Source organism: Hyla sarda, chromosome 7 (assembly GCF_029499605.1).
Source record: "Hyla sarda isolate aHylSar1 chromosome 7, aHylSar1.hap1, whole genome shotgun sequence".
Lineage (NCBI taxonomy): Eukaryota > Metazoa > Chordata > Amphibia > Anura > Hylidae > Hyla > Hyla sarda.
Genome location: NC_079195.1, coordinates 1,012,444 through 1,036,540, shown reverse-complemented (window position 1 = coordinate 1,036,540; position 24,097 = coordinate 1,012,444). Strand labels below are relative to the sequence as shown.

General features: G+C 35.5%; 1 protein-coding gene across 1 annotated transcript in view; it reads left to right on the top strand.

The window, feature by feature from the left end:
* The window catches only part of RBP3 (retinol binding protein 3), a 51,152-nt gene that overhangs the window by 4,149 nt on the left and 22,906 nt on the right, over window positions 1-24,097 (top strand). Inside the window, exon 2 of the mRNA XM_056529461.1 lies at window positions 1,841-2,031. Within this exon, the coding sequence (XP_056385436.1) occupies window positions 1,841-2,031 (191 nt within the window). The remainder of the gene's footprint in view (window positions 1-1,840; window positions 2,032-24,097) is intronic.

The following is a 24,097-nucleotide window of genomic DNA, read 5'->3' as shown; positions in this document are numbered from 1 at the left end:
ATCAGACTCCTGCCCCCTCACAGATTACATTTGATGACTGTAGATCAGACTCCTGCCCCCTCACAGATTACATCTGATGACTGTAGATCAGACTCCTGCCCCCTCACAGATTACATCTGATGACTGTAGATCCGGCTCCTGCCCCCTCACAGATTACATCTGATGACTGTAGATCCGGCTCCTGCCCCCTCACAGATTACATCTGATGGTTGTAGATCAGGCTCCTGCCCCCTCACAGATTACTACATCTGATGACTGTAGATCCAGCTCCTGCCCCCTCACAGATTACATCTGATGACTGTAGATCCGGCTCCTGCCCCCTCACAGATTACAATGGATGAATGTAGATCAGGCTCCTGCCCCCTCACAGACTACACCTGATGGTTGTAGATCAGGCTTCTGCCCCCTCACAGATTACATCTGATGACTGTAGATCAGGCTCCTGCCCCCTCACAGATTACATCTGATGACTGTAGATCTGGCTCCTGCCCCCTGACAGATTACATATGACGACTGTAGATCAGGCTCCTGCCCCCTCACAGATTACATCTGATGGCTGTAGATCTGGCTCCTGCCCCCTCACAGATTACATCTGATGACTGTAGATCAGGCTCCTGCCCCTTCACAGATTACATATGACGGCTGTAGATCAGGCACTATTATTTATGGGGGTACTCTGTGGTTACAGTTTATGACACTATTATTTATGGGGGTACTCTGTGGTTACAGTTTATGACACTATTATTTATGGGGGTACTCTGTGGTTACAGTTTATGACACTATTATTTATGGGGGTACTCTGTGGTTACAGTTTATATCACTATTATTTATGGGGGTACTCTGTGGTTACAGTTTATGACACTATTATTTATGGGGGTACTCTGTGGTTACAGTTTATATCACTATTATTTATGGGGGTACTCTGTGGTTACAGTTTATATCACTAATATTTTTGGGGGTACTCTGTGGTTACAGTTTATATCACTATTATTTATGGGGGTACTCTGTGGTTACACTTTATATCACTATTATTTATGGGGGTACTCTGAGGTTACAGTTTATGACACTATTATTTATGGGGGTACTCTGAGGTTACAGTTTATATCACTATTATTTATGGGGGTACTCTGTGGTTACAGTTTATATCACTATTATTTATGGGGGTACTCTGTGGTTACAGTTTATGACACTATTATTTATGGGGGTACTCTGTGGTTACAGTTTATATCACTATTATTTATGGGGGTACTCTGTGGTTACAGTTTATGACACTATTATTTATGGGGGTACTCTGTGGTTACAGTTTATATTACTATTATTTATGGGGGTACTCTGTGGTTACAGTTTATGACACTATTATTTATGGGGGTACTCTGTGGTTACAGTTTATGACACTATTATTTATGGGGGTACTCTGTGGTCTCAGTTTATATCACTATTATTTATGGGGGTACTCTGTGGTTACAGTTTATGACACTATTATTTATGGGGGTACTCTGTGGTTACAGTTTATGACACTATTATTTATGGGGGTACTCTGTGGTTACAGTTTATGACACTATTATTTATGGGGGTACTCTGTGGTCTCAGTTTATATCACTATTATTTATGGGGGTACTCTGTGGTTACAGTTTATGACACTATTATTTATGGGGGTACTCTGTGGTTACAGTTTATGACACTATTATTTATGGGGGTACTCTGTGGTCTCAGTTTATATCACTATTATTTATGGGGGTACTCTGTGGTTACAGTTTATGACACTATTATTTATGGGGGTACTCTAAGGTAGCTCTGAAGAGCATCATGTGACTCTTCTTCTAATTATTTCGTGTTGTAGATCCCGTCTCCCGAAATGTTTGAGGATCTGATAAAGTTTTCCTTCCGTACGGACGTGTTTGAGAAGAACATCGGGTACATGCGGTTCGATATGTTCGCTGACTGGGATCTTCTTCACCAAGTATCAGATCTTCTGGTCGAACACGTCTGGAAGAAGGTTGTGGGGTCAGACGCCCTAATAATTGACTTGAGGTAGGTGGACGTGTACTGACCTCCAGACATATCATTTCACCAGACACACAAATGGAACCACTAGATTGTGCACATAAATATTACAGCTATACTCGCACTGATATGGCATACATATAAATAGAACTGCTACACCATACATATAAATAGTACTGTCATACAATACACATAAATAGTTCTGCTATACCAATGCATAAAAAGCAGTGCTATACCATACACAAAAATAGTACTGCTATGCCATACACATAAAAAGTACCATTATACCATGTATATAAATAGTTCTGCTATACCATACACGTAAATAATAATGCCATAGCATACACATAAAAAAGTGCTGCTACATCAAACACATAAATACTGCTATAACATATACATATATAGTACTTATATATTATACACATAAATAGTACTGCTACACCATACACAAAATAGTACTGCTACACCATACACAAAATAGTACTGCTACACCATACACAAAATAGTATTGCTACACCATACACATACATAGTATTGCTACACCATACACATAAATAGTACTGTGATAACATACACATAAGTAGTACTGCGATATCATAAACATACATACTGCTGCTATTTCATAAACACAAAGGGTACTGCTCTAGCTTACACATAAATAGTACCATTATAACATACACATAAATAGTACCGTTATAACATACATGTCACGATGCCGGCTGGCAGGTAGTGGATCCTCTGTGCCAGAGAGGGATTGGCGTGGACCGTGCTAGTGGACCGGTTCTAAGCCACTACTGGTTTTCACCAGAGCCCGCCGCAAAGCGGGATGGTCTTGCTGCGGCGGTAGTGACCAGGTCGTATCCACTAGCAACGGCTCACCTCTCTGGCTGCTGAAGATAGGCGCGGTACAAGGGAGTAGGCAAAAGCAAGGTCGGACGTAGCAGAAGGTCGGGGCAGGCAGCAAGGATCGTAGTCAGGGGCAACGGCAGAAGGTCTGGAAACACAGGCAAGGAACACACAAGGAACGCTTTCACTGGCACTAAGGCAACAAGATCCGGCAAGGGAGTGCAGGGGAAGTGAGGTGATATAGGGAAGTGCACAGGTGAACACACTGATTGGAACCACTGCGCCAATCAGCGGCGCAGTGGCCCTTTAAATCGCAGAGACCCGGCGCGCGCGCGCCCTAGGGAGCGGGGCCGCGCGCGCCGGGACAGAACAGACGGAGAGCGAGTCAGGTAGGGGAGCCGGGGTGCGCATCGCGAGCGGGCGCAACCCGCATCGCGAATCGCATCCCGGCTGGCAGCGGAATCGCAGCGCACCGGGTCAGAGGACGTGACCGGAGCGCTGCCGCGGGGAGAGTGAAGCGAGCGCTCCGGGGAGGAGCGGGGACCCGGAGCGCTCGGCGTAACAGTACCCCCCCCCCTTGGGTCTCCCCCTCTTCTTAGAGCCTGAGAACCTGAGGAGCAGACTTTTGTCTAGGATGTTGTCCTCAGGTTCCCAGGATCTCTCTTCAGGACCACAACCCTCCCAGTCCACTAAAAAAAAATTTTTCCCTCTGACCTTTTTGGCAGCTAAAATTTCTTTGACCGAGAAGATGTCCGAGGAGCCGGAAACAGGAGTGGGAGGAACAGATTTGGGAGAAAAACGGTTGAGGATGAGTGGTTTGAGAAGAGAGACGTGAAAGGCATTAGGGATACGAAGAGAGGGAGGAAGAAGAAGTTTATAAGAGACAGGATTAATTTGACACAAAATTTTGAAAGGACCAAGATAGCGTGGTCCCAACTTGTAGCTAGGGACACGGAAGCGGACATATTTAGCGGAGAGCCATACCTTGTCTCCAGGGGAAAAAACGGGGGGAGCTCTTCTTTTCTTATCCGCGAACTTCTTCATGCGTGATGAAGCCTGTAAGAGAGAATTTTGGGTCTCTCTCCATATGATGGAAAGGTCACGAGAAATTTCATCCACAGCGGGCAGACCAGAGGGCAAGGGAGTAGGGAGGGGGGGAAGAGGGTGACGGCCGTACACCACGAAAAATGGGGATTTGGAGGAAGACTCAGAGACCCTGAAGTTATACGAGAATTCGGCCCATGGGAGGAGATCTGCCCAGTCATCCTGGCGGGAGGAAACAAAATGTCGTAAATAATCACCCAAGATCTGGTTAATCCTTTCTACTTGTCCATTGGACTGGGGATGATATGCAGAAGAAAAATTTAATTTAATCTTGAGTTGTTTACAGAGAGCCCTCCAGAATTTAGACACGAATTGGACGCCTCTATCCGAGACAATCTGCGTAGGCAACCCGAGAAGACGAAAAATGTGTACAAAAAATTGTTTAGCCAACTGAGGCGCAGAAGGAAGACCAGGAAGAGGGATGAAATGTGCCATTTTGGAGAATCGATCAACGACCACCCAAATAACAGTGTTGCCACGGGAAGGGGGTAAATCAGTAATAAAATCCATACCAATCAGAGACCAAGGCTGTTCGGGGACAGGCAGAGGATGAAGAAAACCAGCGGGCTTCTGGCGAGGAGTCTTATCCCGGGCACAGATAGTGCAGGCTCGCACAAAGTCCACAACATCCGTCTCCAGAGTCGGCCACCAATAGAAGCGGGAGATGAGTTGCACAGATTTCTTGATACCCGCATGACCTGCGAGATGGGAGGAGTGACCCCATTTGAGGATTCCGAGGCGTTGGCGAGGAGAAACAAAGGTCTTTCCTGGAGGAGTCTGCCTGATGGAGGCAGGAGAAGTGGAGATCAGGCAGTCAGGTGGAATGATGTGTTGCGGAGAGAGTTCAACTTCTGAGGCATCCGAGGAACGAGAGAGAGCATCGGCCCTAATGTTCTTATCGGCAGGACGAAAGTGAATCTCAAAATTAAATCGGGCAAAGAACAGAGACCACCGGGCCTGGCGAGGATTCAGCCGTTGGGCAGACTGGAGGTAGGAGAGGTTCTTGTGGTCGGTGTAGATAATAACAGGAGAACTTGATCCCTCCAGCAGATGCCTCCATTCCTCAAGTGCTAATTTAATGGCTAGAAGCTCTCGATCCCCGATGGAGTAGTTCCTCTCCGCTGGAGAGAAGGTCCTAGAGAAAAAACCACAAGTGACAGCATGCCCGGAAGAATTTTTTTGTAGAAGAACAGCTCCAGCTCCCACTGAGGAGGCATCAACCTCCAATAGGAAGGGTTTGGAAGGGTCAGGTCTGGAGAGGACGGGAGCCGAAGAAAAGGCAGACTTGAGTCGTTTAAAGGCGTCTTCTGCTTGAGGAGGCCAGGACTTGGGATCAGCATTTTTTTTGGTTAAAGCCACGATAGGAGCCACAATGGTAGAAAAATGTGGAATAAATTGCCTGTAATAATTGGCGAACCCCAAAAAGCGTTGGATAGCACGGAGTCCGGAGGGGCGTGGCCAATCTAAGACGGCAGAGAGTTTGTCTGGATCCATCTGTAGTCCCTGGCCAGAGACCAAATATCCTAGAAAAGGAAGAGATTGGCATTCAAACAGACATTTCTCAATTTTGGCATAGAGTTGGTTGTCACGAAGTCTCTGAAGAACCATACGGACATGCTGGCGGTGTTCTTCTAGATTGGCAGAAAAAATTAGGATATCGTCCAGATATACAACAACACAGGAGTATAACAGATCACGAAAAATTTCATTGACAAAGTCTTGGAAGACGGCAGGGGCGTTGCACAGTCCAAAGGGCATGACCAGATACTCAAAGTGTCCATCTCTGGTGTTAAATGCCGTTTTCCACTCGTCCCCCTCTCTGATGCGGATGAGGTTATAGGCGCCTCTTAAGTCCAATTTAGTGAAGATGTGGGCACCTTGGAGGCGATCAAAGAGTTCAGAGATGAGGGGTAAGGGGTAGCGGTTCTTAACCGTGATTTTATTAAGGCCGCGGTAGTCAATGCAAGGACGTAAGGAGCCATCTTTTTTGGACACAAAGAAAAATCCGGCTCCGGCAGGAGAGGAGGATTTACGGATAAAGCCCTTCTTTAGATTCTCCTGGACGTATTCGGACATGGCAAGAGTCTCTGGGGCAGAGAGAGGATAAATTCTGCCCCGGGGTGGAGTAGTGCCCGGGAGGAGGTCGATAGGGCAATCATAAGGCCTGTGAGGAGGTAGAGTCTCAGCTTGTTTTTTGCAGAAAACATCCGCGAAGTCCATATAGGCCTTAGGGAGACCGGTTACTGGAGGAACCACAGAGTTACGGCAAGGGTTACTGGGAACCGGTTTTAGACAGTTCTTGGAACAAGAGGACCCCCAACTCTTGATCTCCCCAGTGGACCAATCCAGGGTAGGGGAATGAAGTTGAAGCCAGGGAAGTCCAAGGAGAATTTCCGAGGTGCAATTGGGGAGGACCAAAAGTTCAATCCTCTCATGATGAGATCCGATGCTCATAAGAAGGAGCTCCGTGCGGAAACGTATGGTACAGTCCAATCTTTCATTATTTATACAATTGATGTAGAGGGGTCTGGCGAGACTGGTCACCGGGATGTTGAACCTGTTGACGAGAGAGGCCAAAATAAAATTTCCTGCAGATCCAGAGTCCAAGAAGGCCACTGTAGAGAAGGAGAAGGCAGAGGCAGACATCCGCACAGGCACAGTAAGACGTGGAGAAGCAGAGTAGACATCAAGGACTGTCTCACCTTTGTGCGGAGTCAGCGTACGTCTTTCCAGGCGAGGAGGACGGATAGGACAATCCCTCAGGAAGTGTTCGGTACTAGCACAGTACAGGCAGAGGTTCTCCATACGGCGTCGTGTCCTCTCTTGAGGTGTCAGGCGAGACCGGTCGACCTGCATAGCCTCCACGGCGGGAGGCACAGGAACAGATTGCAGGGGACCAGAGGAGAGAGGAGCCGAGGAGAAGAAACGCCTCGTGCGAACAGAGTCCATATCTTGGCGGAGTTCCTGACGCCTTTCGGAAAAACGCATGTCAATGCGAGTGGCTAGGTGAATAAGTTCATGTAGATTAGCAGGAATTTCTCGTGCGGCCAGAACATCTTTAATGTTGCTGGATAGGCCTTTTTTGAAGGTCGCGCAGAGGGCCTCATTATTCCAGGACAATTCTGAAGCAAGAGTACGGAATTGTACGGCATACTCGCCAACGGAAGAATTACCCTGGACCAGGTTCAACAGGGCAGTCTCAGCAGAAGAGGCTCGGGCAGGTTCCTCAAAGACACTTCGGATTTCCGAGAAGAAGGAGTGTACCGAGGCAGTGACGGGGTCATTGCGGTCCCAGAGCGGTGTGGCCCATGACAGGGCTTTTCCGGACAGAAGGCTGACTACGAAAGCCACCTTAGACCTTTCAGTGGGAAACAGGTCCGACATCATCTCCAGATGCAGGGAACATTGGGAAAGAAAGCCACGGCAAAACTTAGAGTCCCCATCAAATTTATCCGGCAAGGATAAGCGTATCCCAGGAGCGGCCACTCGCTGCGGAGGAGGTGCAGGAGCTGGCGGAGGAGATGACTGCTGAAGCTGTGGTAGTAACTGTTGTAGCATAACGGTCAGTTGAGACAGCTGTTGGCCTTGTTGCGCTATCTGTTGTGACTGCTGGGCGACCATCGTGGTGAGGTCAGCGACAACTGGCAGAGGAACTTCAGCGGGATCCATGGCCGGATCTACTGTCACGATGCCGGCTGGCAGGTAGTGGATCCTCTGTGCCAGAGAGGGATTGGCGTGGACCGTGCTAGTGGACCGGTTCTAAGCCACTACTGGTTTTCACCAGAGCCCGCCGCAAAGCGGGATGGTCTTGCTGCGGCGGTAGTGACCAGGTCGTATCCACTAGCAACGGCTCACCTCTCTGGCTGCTGAAGATAGGCGCGGTACAAGGGAGTAGGCAAAAGCAAGGTCGGACGTAGCAGAAGGTCGGGGCAGGCAGCAAGGATCGTAGTCAGGGGCAACGGCAGAAGGTCTGGAAACACAGGCAAGGAACACACAAGGAACGCTTTCACTGGCACTAAGGCAACAAGATCCGGCAAGGGAGTGCAGGGGAAGTGAGGTGATATAGGGAAGTGCACAGGTGAACACACTGATTGGAACCACTGCGCCAATCAGCGGCGCAGTGGCCCTTTAAATCGCAGAGACCCGGCGCGCGCGCGCCCTAGGGAGCGGGGCCGCGCGCGCCGGGACAGAACAGACGGAGAGCGAGTCAGGTAGGGGAGCCGGGGTGCGCATCGCGAGCGGGCGCAACCCGCATCGCGAATCGCATCCCGGCTGGCAGCGGAATCGCAGCGCCCCGGGTCAGAGGACGTGACCGGAGCGCTGCCGCGGGGAGAGTGAAGCGAGCGCTCCGGGGAGGAGCGGGGACCCGGAGCGCTCGGCGTAACAATACACATAAATAGTACCATTATAACATACACATAAATAGTACCATTATAACATACACATAAATAGTACCATTATAACATACACATAAATAACACCATTATAACATAAACATAAATAATACCATTATAACATACACATAAATAGTACCATTATAACATACACATAAATAATACCATTATAACATACACATAAATAGTACCGTTATAACATACACATAAATAGTACCGTTATAACATACACATAAATAGTACCATTATAACATACACATAAATAATACCATTATAACATAAACATAAATAGTACCATTATAACATACACATAAATAGTACCGTTATAACATACACATAAATAGTACCATTATAACATACACATAATTAATACCATTATAACATACACATAAATAGTACCATTATAACATACACATAAATAGTACCGTTATAACATACACATAAACAGTACCGTTATAACATACACATAAATAGTACCATTATAACATACACATAAATAATACCATTATAACATACACATAAATAAAACCATTATAACATACACATAAATAGTACCGTTATAACATACACATAAATAGTACCATTATAACATACACATAAATAGTACCATTATAACATACACATAAATAGTACCGTTATAACATACACATAAATAATACCATTATAACATACACATAAATAGTACCGTTATAACATACACATAAATAGTACCATTATAACATACACATAAATAGTACCATTATAACATACACATAAATAGTACCGTTATAACATACACATAAATAGTACCGTTATAACATACACATAAATAGTACCATTATAACATACACATAAATAGTACCATTATAACATACATACAAATAAATAGTACCATTATAACATACAAATAAATAGTACCGTTATAACATACACATAAATAGTACCGTTATAACATACACATAAATAGTACCATTAAAACATACACATAAATAATACCATTATAACATACACATAAATAGTACCATTATAACATACACATAAATAATACCATTATAGCATACACATAAATAGTACCATTATACTATACACATAAATAGTACCATTAAAACATACACATAAATAGTACCATTATAACATACACATAAACAGTACTGCTATAACATACACATAAATAGTACTGCTATATCATAAACATAAATAGTACTACTATGCCATATCCATACATACTGCTGCTATTTCATAAACACAAATGGTACTGCTCTAGCTTACACATAAATAGTACCATTATAACATACACATAAATAGTACCTTTATAACATACACATAAATAGTACCGTTATAACATACACATAAATAGTACCATTATAACATATACATAAATAGTACCATTATAACATACACATAAATAGTACCATTATAACATACACATAAATAGTACCGTTATAACATACTCATAAACAGTACTGCTATAACATACACATAAATAGTACCCTTATAACATACACATAAATAGTACCCTTATAACATACACATAAATAGTACCATTACAACATACACATAAAAAGTACCGTTATTACATACACATAAACAGTACTGCTATAACATACACGTAAATAGTACCATTATAACATACACATAAATAGTACCGTTATAACATACACATAAATTGTACCGTTATAAAATACACATGAACAGTACTGCTATAACATACACATAAATAGTACCGTTATAACATACACATAAACAGTACTGCTATAACATACACATAAACAGTACTGCTATAACATACACATAAATAGTACCATTATAACATACAAATAAAGAGTACTGCTATAACATACACATAAATAGTACCATTATAACATACACATAAACAGTACTGCTATAACATACACATAAATAGTACCATTATAACATTCACATAAATTGTACCGTTATAAAATACACATAAACAGTACCGTTATAACATACGCATAAATAGAAACACATAAGTAGTCATATACCATAAACATATTTAATAATGCTATACTGTATATATATAATGCTGCTATAGTATACACATAAATATATAATGCTGCTATAGTATACAAATAAATATATAATGCTGCTATAGTATACACATAAATATATAATGCTGCTATACTGTACATATATAATGCTGCTATAGTATACACATAAATATATAATGCTGTTATAGTATACACATAAATATATAATGCTGCTATAGTATACACATGAATATATAATGCTGCTATACTGTATATATATATAATGCTGCTATAGTATACACATAAATATATAATGCTGCTATAGTATACACATAAATATATAATGCTGCTATAGTATACACATAAATATATAATGCTGCTATAGTATACACATAAATATATAATGCTGCTATAATATACACATAAATATATAATGCTGCTATAGTATACACATAAATATATAATGCTGCTATACTGTACATATATAATGCTGCTATACTGTACATATATAATGCTGCTATAGTATACACATAAATATATAATGCTGCTATAGTATACACATAAATATATAATGCTGCTATAGTATACACATAAATATATAATGCTGCTATAGTATACACATAAATATATAATGCTGCTATAGTATGCACATAAATATATAATGCTGCTATAGTATACACATAAATATATAATGCTGCTATAGTATACACATAAATATATAATGCTGCTATAGTATACACATAAATATATAATGTTGCTATAGTATACACATAAATATATAATGCTGCTATAGTATGCACATAAATATATAATGATGCTATACTGTACATATATAATGCTGCTATAGTATACACATAAATATATAAGGCTGCTATACTGTATATATATAATGCTGCTATAGTATACACATAAATATATAATGATGATATAGTATACACATAAATATATAATGTTGCTATACTGTACATATATAATGCTGCTATAGTATACACATAAATATATAATGCTGCTATAGTATACACATAAATATATAATACTGCTATACTGTAAATATATAATGCTGCTATAGTATACACATAAATATATAATGCTGCTATAGTATACACATAAATATATAATGCTGCTATACTGTATATATATATATATAATGCTGCTATAGTATACACATAAATATATAATGCTGCTATACTGTATATATATAATGCTGCTATAGTATACACATAAATATATAAGGCTGCTATACTGTACATATATAATGCTGCTATAGTATACACATTAATATATAATGCTGCTATACTGTACATATATAATTCTGCTGTAGTATACACATAAATATATAATGCTGCTATAGTATACACATAAATATATAATGCTGCTATAGTATACACATAAATATATAATGCTGCTATAGTGTACACATAAATATATAATGCTGCTATAGTATACACATAAATATATAATGCTGCTATAGTATACACATAAATATATAATGCTGCTATAGTATACACATAAATATATAATGCTGCTATAGTATACACATAAATATATAATGCTGCTATACTGTACATATATAATGCTGCTATAGTATACACATAAATAGTATACACATAGTATACACATAAATAGTACCATTATAACATACACATAAATAGTACCATTATAACATACACATAAATAGTACCGTTATAACATACTCATAAACAGTACTGCTATAACATACACATAAATAGTACCCTTATAACATACACATGAATAGTACCCTTATAACATACTCATAAACAGTACTGCTATAACATACACATAAACAGTACCATTATAACATACACAAAAATAGTACCATTACAACATACACATAAAAAGTACCGTTATTACATACACATAAACAGTACTGCTATAACATACACGTAAATAGTACCATTATAACATACACATAAATAGTACCGTTATAACATACACATAAATTGTACCGTTATAAAATACACATGAACAGTACTGCTATAACATACACATAAATAGTACCGTTATAACATACACATAAACAGTACTGCTATAACATACACATAAATAGTACCATTATAACATAAACATAAAAAGTACCGTTATTACATACACATAAACAGTACTGCTATAACATACACGTAAATAGTACCATTATACCATACACATAAATAGCACCGTTATAACATACACATAAATTGTACCGTTATAAAATACACATGAACAGTACTGCTATAACATACACATAAATAGTACCGTTATAACATACACATAAACAGTACTGCTATAACATACACATAAACAGTACCATTATAACATACAAATAAAGAGTACTGCTATAACATACACAAATAGTACCATTATAAAATACACATAAACAGTACCGTTATAACATACGCATAAATAGAAACACATAAAAGTAGTCATATACCATAAACATATTTAATAATGCTATACTGTATATATATAATGCTGCTATAGTATACACATAAATATATAATGCTGCTATAGTATACAAATAAATATATAATGCTGCTATAGTATACACATAAATATATAATGCTGCTATACTGTATATATATATAATGCTTCTATAGTATACACATAAATATATAATGCTGCTATAGTATACAAATAAATATATAATGCTGCTATAGTATACACATAAATATATAATGCTGCTATACTGTACATATATAATGCTGCTATAGTATACACATAAATATATAATGCTGCTATAGTATACACATAAATATATAATGCTGCTATACTGTATATGTATATAATGCTGCTATAGTATACACATAAATATATAAAGCTGCTATAGTATACACATAAATATATAATGCTGCTATACTGTATATATATAATGCTGCTATAGTATACACATAAATATATAAGGCTGCTATACTGTACATATATAATGCTGCTATAGTATACACATAAATATATAATGCTGCTATAGTACACACATAAATATATAATGCTGCTATAATATACACATAAATATATAATGCTGCTATAGTATACACATAAATATATAATGCTGCTATACTGTACATATATAATGCTGCTATAGTTTACACATAAATATATAATGCTGCTATAGTATACACATAAATATATAATGCTGCTATACTGTATATATATAATGCTGCTATAGTATACACATAAATATATAATGCTGCTATACTGTATATATATAATGCTGCTATAGTATACACATAAATATATAATGTTGCTATAGTATACACATAAATATATAATGCTGCTATAGTATACACATAAATATATAATGCTGCTATAGTATACACATAAATATATAAAGCTGCTATAGTATGCACATGAATATATAATGCTGCTATAGTATACACATAAATATATAATGCTGCTATAGTATACACATAAATATATAATGTTGCTATACTGTACATATATAATGCTGCTATAGTATACACATAAATATATAATGCTGCTATAGTATACACATAAATATATAATGCTGCTATACTGTAAATATATAATGCTGCTATAGTATACACATAAATATATAATGCTGCTATAGTATACACATAAATATATAATGCTGCTATACTGTATATATATATAATGCTGCTATAATATACACATAAATATATAATGCTGCTATAGTATACACATAAATATATAATGCTGCTATACTGTACATATATAATGCTGCTATAGTATACACATAAATATATAATGCTGCTATAGTATACACATAAATATATAATGCTGCTATACTGTATATATATAATGCTGCTATAGTATACACATAAATATATAATGTTGCTATAGTATACACATAAATATATAATGCTGCTATAGTATACACATAAATATATAATGCTGCTATAGTATACACATAAATATATAATGCTGCTATAGTACACACATAAATATATAAAGCTGCTATAGTATGCACATAAATATATAATGCTGCTATAGTATACACATAAATATATAATGCTGCTATAGTATACACATAAATATATAATGCTGCTATAGTATACACATAAATATATAAAGCTGCTATAGTATGCACATAAATATATAATGCTGCTATAATATACACATAAATATATAATGCTGCTATAGTATACACATAAATATATAATGCTGCTATACTGTAAATATATAATGCTGCTATAGTATACACATAAATATATAATGCTGCTATAGTATACACATAAATATATAATGCTGCTATACTGTATATATATATAATGGTGCTATAGTATACACATAAATATATAATGCTGCTATACTGTACATATATAATGCTGCTATAGTATACACATAAATATATAATGCTGCTATAGTACACACATAAATATATAATGCTGCTATAGTATACACATAAATATATAATGCTGCTATAGTATACACATAAATATATAATGCTGCTATACTGTATATATATAATGCTGCTATAGTATACACATAAATATATAATGCTGCTATACTGTATATACATAATGCTGCTATAGTATACACATAAATATATAATGCTGCTATACTGTACATATATAATGCTGCTATAGTATACACATAAATATATAATGCTGCTATACTGTACATATATAATGCTGCTATAGTATACACATAAATATATAATGCTGCTATACTGTACATATATAATGCTGCTATAGTATACACATAAATATATAATGCTGCTATAGTATACACATAAATATATAATGCTGCTATAGTATACACATAAATATATAATGCTGCTATAGTATACACATAAATATATAATGCTGCTATAGTGTACACATAAATATATAATGCTGCTATAGTACACACATAAATATATAATGATGCTATAGTATACACATAAATATATAATGCTGCTATAGTATACACATAAATATATAATGCTGCTATACTGTATATATATAATGCTGCTATAGTATACACATAAATATATAATGCTGCTATACTGTACATATATAATGCTGCTATAGTATACACATAAATATATAAGGCTGCTATACTGTACATATATAATGCTGCTATAGTATACACATAAATATATAATGCTGCTATAGTATACACATAAATATATAATGCTGCTATAGTATACACATAAATATATAATGCTGCTATACTGTATATATATATATATATATAATGCTGCTATAGTATACACATAAATATATAATGCTGCTATACTGTACATATATAATGCTGCTATAGTATACACATAAATATATAATGCTGCTATAGTATACACATAAATATATAATGCTGCTATAGTATACACATAAATATATAATGCTGCTATACTGTATATATATATATATATATATATAATGCTGCTATAGTATACACATTAATATATAAGGCTGCTATACTGTATATATATAATGCTGCTACAGTATACACATAAATATATAATGCTGCTATAGTATACACATAAATATATAATGCTGCTATACTGTATATATATAATGCTGCTATAGTATACACATAAATATATAATGCTGCTATACTGTACATATATAATGCTGCTATAGTATACACATAAATATATAATGCTGCTATACTGTATATATATAATGCTGCTATAGTATACACATAAATATATAATGTTGCTATAGTATACACATAAATATATAATGCTGCTATAGTATGCACATAAATATATAATGATGCTATACTGTACATATATAATGCTGCTATGGTATACACATAAATATATAATGCTGCTTTAGTATACACATAAATATATAATGCTGCTATAGTATACACATAAATATATAATGCTGCTATAGTATACACATAAATATATAATGCTGCTATAGTATACACATAAATATATAATGCTGCTATAGTATACACATAAATATATAAGGCTGCTATACTGTATATATATAATGCTGCTATAGTATACACATAAATATATAATGATGCTATAGTATACACATAAATATATAAGGCTGCTATACTGTATATATATAATGCTGCTATAGTATACACATAAATATATAATGATGATATAGTATACACATAAATATATAATGTTGCTATACTGTACATATATAATGCTGCTATAGTATACACATAAATATATAATGCTGCTATAGTATACACATAAATATATAATACTGCTATACTGTAAATATATAATGCTGCTATAGTATACACATAAATATATAATGCTGCTATAGTATACACATAAATATATAATGCTGCTATACTGTATATATATATATATAATGCTGCTATAGTATACACATAAATATATAATGCTGCTATACTGTATATATATAATGCTGCTATAGTATACACATAAATATATAAGGCTGCTATACTGTACATATATAATGCTGCTATAGTATACACATTAATATATAATGCTGCTATACTGTACATATATAATGCTGCTGTAGTATACACATAAATATATAATGCTGCTATAGTATACACATAAATATATAATGCTGCTATAGTATACACATAAATATATAATGCTGCTATAGTGTACACATAAATATATAATGCTGCTATAGTATACACATAAATATATAATGCTGCTATAGTATACACATAAATATATAATGCTGCTATAGTATACACATAAATATATAATGCTGCTATAGTATACACATAAATATATAATGCTGCTATAGTATACACATAAATATATAATGCTGCTATACTGTACATATATAATGCTGCTATAGTATACACATAAATAGTATACACATAGTATACACATAAATAGTACCATTATAACATACACATAAATAGTACCATTATAACATACACATAAATAGTACCGTTATAACATACTCATAAACAGTACTGCTATAACATACACATAAATAGTACCCTTATAACATACACATGAATAGTACCCTTATAACATACTCATAAACAGTACTGCTATAACATACACATAAACAGTACCATTATAACATACACAAAAATAGTACCATTACAACATACACATAAAAAGTACCGTTATTACATACACATAAACAGTACTGCTATAACATACACGTAAATAGTACCATTATAACATACACATAAATAGTACCGTTATAACATACACATAAATTGTACCGTTATAAAATACACATGAACAGTACTGCTATAACATACACATAAATAGTACCGTTATAACATACACATAAACAGTACTGCTATAACATACACATAAACAGTACCATTATAACATACAAATAAAGAGTACTGCTATAACATACACAAATAGTACCATTATAAAATACACATAAACAGTACCGTTATAACATACGCATAAATAGAAACACATAAAAGTAGTCATATACCATAAACATATTTAATAATGCTATACTGTATATATATAATGCTGCTATAGTATACACATAAATATATAATGCTGCTATAGTATACAAATAAATATATAATGCTGCTATAGTATACACATAAATATATAATGCTGCTATACTGTATATATATAATGCTTCTATAGTATACACATAAATATATAATGCTGCTATAGTATACAAATAAATATATAATGCTGCTATAGTATACACATAAATATATAATGCTGCTATACTGTACATATATAATGCTGCTATAGTATACACATAAATATATAATGCTGCTATAGTATACACATAAATATATAATGCTGCTATACTGTATATGTATATAATGCTGCTATAGTATACACATAAATATATAAAGCTGCTATAGTATACACATAAATATATAATGCTGCTATACTGTATATATATAATGCTGCTATAGTATACACATAAATATATAAGGCTGCTATACTGTACATATATAATGCTGCTATAGTATACACATAAATATATAATGCTGCTATAGTACACACATAAATATATAATGCTGCTATAATATACACATAAATATATAATGCTGCTATAGTATACACATAAATATATAATGCTGCTATACTGTACATATATAATGCTGCTATAGTTTACACATAAATATATAATGCTGCTATAGTATACACATAAATATATAATGCTGCTATACTGTATATATATAATGCTGCTATAGTATACACATAAATATATAATGCTGCTATACTGTATATATATAATGCTGCTATAGTATACACATAAATATATAATGTTGCTATAGTATACACATAAATATATAATGCTGCTATAGTATACACATAAATATATAATGCTGCTATAGTATACACATAAATATATAATGCTGCTATAGTATACACATAAATATATAAAGCTGCTATAGTATGCACATGAATATATAATGCTGCTATAGTATACACATAAATATATAATGCTGCTATAGTATACACATAAATATATAATGTTGCTATACTGTACATATATAATTCTGCTATAGTATACACATAAATATATAATGCTGCTATAGTATACACATAAATATATAATGCTGCTATACTGTAAATATATAATGCTGCTATAGTATACACATAAATATATAATGCTGCTATAGTATACACATAAATATATAATGCTGCTATACTGTATATATATATAATGCTGCTATAATATACACATAAATATATAATGCTGCTATAGTATACACATAAATATATAATGCTGCTATACTGTACATATATAATGCTGCTATAGTATACACATAAATATATAATGCTGCTATAGTATACACATAAATATATAATGCTGCTATACTGTACATATATAATGCTGCTATAGTATACACATAAATATATAATGCTGCTATAGTATACACATAAATATATAATGCTGCTATACTGTACATATATAATGCTGCTATAGTATACACATAAATATATAATGCTGCTATAGTATACACATAAATATATAATGCTGCTATAGTATACACATAAATATATAATGCTGCTATAGTATACACATAAATATATAATGTTGCTATAGTATACACATAAATATATAATGCTGCTATAGTATACACATAAATATATAAAGCTGCTATAGTACACACATAAATATATAAAGCTGCTATAGTATGCACATAAATATATAATGCTGCTATAGTATACACATAAATATATAATGCTGCTATAGTATACACATAAATATATAATGCTGCTATAGTATACACATAAATATATAATGCTGCTATAGTACACACATAAATATATAAAGCTGCTATAGTATGCACATAAATATATAATGCTGCTATAGTATACACATAAATATATAATGCTGCTATAGTATACACATAAATATATAATGCTGCTATAGTATACACATAAATATATAAAGCTGCTATAGTATGCACATAAATATATAATGCTGCTATAATATACACATAAATATATAATGCTGCTATAGTATACACATAAATATATAATGCTGCTATACTGTAAATATATAATGCTGCTATAGTATACACATAAATATATAATGCTGCTATAGTATACACATAAATATATAATGCTGCTATACTGTATATATATATAATGGTGCTATAGTATACACATAAATATATAATGCTGCTATACTGTACATATATAATGCTGCTATAGTACACACATAAATATATAATGCTGCTATAGTATACACATAAATATATAATGCTGCTATAGTATACACATAAATATATAATGCTGCTATACTGTATATATATAATGCTGCTATAGTATACACATAAATATATAATGCTGCTATACTGTATATACATAATGCTGCTATAGTATACACATAAATATATAATGCTGCTATACTGTACATATATAATGCTGCTATAGTATACACATAAATATATAATGCTGCTATACTGTACATATATAATGCTGCTATAGTATACACATAAATATATAATGCTGCTATACTGTACATATATAATGCTGCTATAGTATACACATAAATATATAATGCTGCTATAGTATACACATAAATATATAATGCTGCTATAGTATACACATAAATATATAATGCTGCTATAGTATACACATAAATATATAATGCTGCTATAGTGTACACATAAATATATAATGCTGCTATAGTACACACATAAATATATAATGATGCTATAGTATACACATAAATATATAATGCTGCTATAGTATACACATAAATATATAATGCTGCTATACTGTATATATATAATGCTGCTATAGTATACACATAAATATATAATGCTGCTATACTGTACATATATAATGCTGCTATAGTATACACATAAATATATAAGGCTGCTATACTGTACATATATAATGCTGCTATAGTATACACATAAATATATAATGCTGCTATAGTATACACATAAATATATAATGCTGCTATAGTATACACATAAATATATAATGCTGCTATACTGTATATATATATATATATATAATGCTGCTATAGTATACACATAAATATATAATGCTGCTATACTGTACATATATAATGCTGCTATAGTATACACATAAATATATAATGCTGCTATAGTATACACATAAATATATAATGCTGCTATAGTATACACATAAATATATAATGCTGCTATACTGTATATATATATATATATATATATAATGCTGCTATAGTATACACATTAATATATAAGGCTGCTATACTGTATATATATAATGCTGCTACAGTATACACATAAATATATAATGCTGCTATAGTATACACATAAATATATAATGCTGCTATACTGTACATATATAATGCTGCTATAGTATACACATAAATATATAATGCTGCTATACTCTACATATATAATGCTGCTATAGTATACACATAAATATATAATGCTGCTATAATATACACATAAATATATAATGCTGCTATACTGTACATATATAATGCTGCTATAGTATACACATAAATATATAATGCTGCTATAGTACACACATAAATATATAATGCTGCTATAGTATACACATAAATATATAATGCTGCCATAGTATACACATAAATATATAATGCTGCTATAGTATACACATAAATATATAATGCTGCTATAGTATACACATAAATATATAATGCTGCTATAGTATACACATAAAGATATAATGCTGCTATAGTATACACATAAATATATAATGCTGCTATAGTATACACATAAATATATAATGCTGCTATAGTATACACATAAATATATAATGCTGCTATACTGTACATATATAATGCTGCTATAGTATACACATAAATATATAATGCTGCTATAGTATACACATAAATATATAATGCTGCTATAGTATACACATAAATATATAATGCTGCTATAGTATACACATAAATATATAATGCTGCTATAGTATACACATAAATATATAATGCTGCTATACTGTACATATATAATGCTGCTATAGTATACACATAAATATATAATGCTGCTATACTGTACATATATAATGCTGCTATAGTATACACATAAATATATAATGATGCTATAGTATACACATAAATATATAATGCTGCTATACTGTATATATATAATGCTGCTATAGTATACACATAAATATATAATGCTGCTATAGTATACACATAAATATATAATGCTGCTATAGTATACACATAAATATATAATGCTGCTATAGTATACACATAAATATATAATGCTGCTATAGTATACACATAAATATATAATGCTGCTATAGTATACACATATATATATAATGCTGCTATAGTATACACATAAATATATAATGCTGCTATAGTACACACATAAATATATAATGCTGCTATAGTATACACATAAATATATAATGCTGCTATAGTATACACATAAATATATAATGCTGCCATAGTATACACATAAATATATAAACACAGGGCACTCACCGCACTATTGAATGCTTCAGGGAAGGTTTATTAACAAATCCTCGATAAATTAAGTGCAGACAAAGACCGATGCAGGAGCCGTCACTGAAGTATTCGATGGTGCGGTGAGTGCCCTGTGTTCATGTATTTATGTGTACACTATAGCAGCATTATATATTTATGTGTATACTATAGCAGCATTATATATTTATGTGTATACTATAGCAGCATTATATATGTACAGTATAGCAGCATTATATATTTATGTGTATACTATAGCAGCATTATATATTTATTGTTACGCCGAGCGCTCCGGGTCCCCGCTCCTCCCCGGAGCGCTCGCTACACTCCTCTCACTGCAGCGCTCCGGTCGGTTCCACGGACCCGGGGCGCTGCGATACCGCCTCTGGCCGGGATGCGATTCGCGATGCGGGTAGCGCCCGCTCGCGATGCACACCCCGGCTCCCGTACCTGACTCGCTCTCCGTCAGTTCTGTCCCGGCGCGCGCGGCCCCGCTCCCTAGGGCGCGCGCGCGCCGGGTCTTTGCGATTTAAAGGGCCACTGCGCCGCTGATTGGCGCAGTGGTTCCAATTAGTGTTTATCACCTCACTTCCCCTTCACTCCCTCGCCGGATCTTGTTGCCTTAGTGCCAGTGAAAGCGTTTCCTTGTGTGTTCCTAGCCTGTGTTCCAGACCTCCTGCCGTTGCCCCTGACTACGATCCTTGCTGCCTGCCCCGACCTTCTGCTACGTCCGACCTTGCTTCTGTCTACTCCCTTGTACCGCGCCTATCTTCAGCAGCCAGAGAGGTTGAGCCGTTGCTAGGGGATACGACCTGGTCACTACCGCCGCAGCAAGACCATCCCGCTTTGCGGCGGGCTCTGGTGAAAACCAGTAGTGACTTAGAACCGATCCTCTAGCACGGTCCACGCCAATCCCTCTCTGGCACAGAGGATCCACTATCTGCCAGCCGGCATCGTGACAGTAGATCCGGCCATGGATCCCGCTGAAGTTCCTCTGCCAGTTGTCGCTGACCTCACCACGGTGGTCGCCCAGCAGTCACAACAGATTGCGCAACAAGGCCAACAGCTGTCTCAACTGACTGTTATGCTACAACAGCTACTACCACAGCTCCAGCAACCATCTCCTCCGCCAGCTCCTGTACCTCCTCCGCAGCGAGTGGCCGCTTCTGGACTACGACTATCCTTGCCGGATAAATTTGATGGGGACTCTAAGTTTTGCCGTGGCTTCCTTTCCCAATGTTCATTACACTTGGAGATGATGTCGGACCAGTTCCCCACTGAAAGGTCTAAGGTGGCTTTCGTAGTCAGCCTGCTGTCTGGAAAAGCCCTGGCTTGGGCCACACCGCTCTGGGACCGCAATGACCCCGTCACTGCCTCTGTACACTCCTTCGTCTCGGAAATTCGAAGTGTCTTTGAGGAACCAGCCCGAGCCTCTTCTGCTGAGACTGCCCTGTTGAACCTGGTCCAGGGTAATTCTTCCGTTGGCGAGTATGCCGTACAATTCCTTACTCTTGCTTCTGAATTATCCTGGAACAATGAGGCCCTCTGCGCGACCTTTAAAAAAGGCCTATCCAGCAACATTAAAGATGTTCTGGCCGCACGAGAAATGCCTGCTAATCTTCATGAACTTATTCACCTAGCCACTCGCATTGACATGCGTTTTTCCGAAAGGCGTCAGGAGCTCCGCCAAGATATGGACTCTGTTCGCACGAGGCGTTTCTTCTCCTCGGCTCCTCTCTCCTCTGGTTCCCTGCAATCTGTTCCTGTGCCTCCCGCCGTGGAGGCTATGCAGGTCGACCGGTCTCGCCTGACATCTCAAGAGAGGACACGACGCCGCATGGAGAACCTCTGCCTGTACTGTGCTAGTACCGAACACTTCCTGAGGGATTGTCCTATCCGCCCTCCCCGCCTGGAAAGACGTACCCTGACTCCGCACAAAGGTGAGACAATCCTTGATGTCCACTCTGCTTCTCCACGTCTTACTGTGCCTGTGCGGATGTCTGCC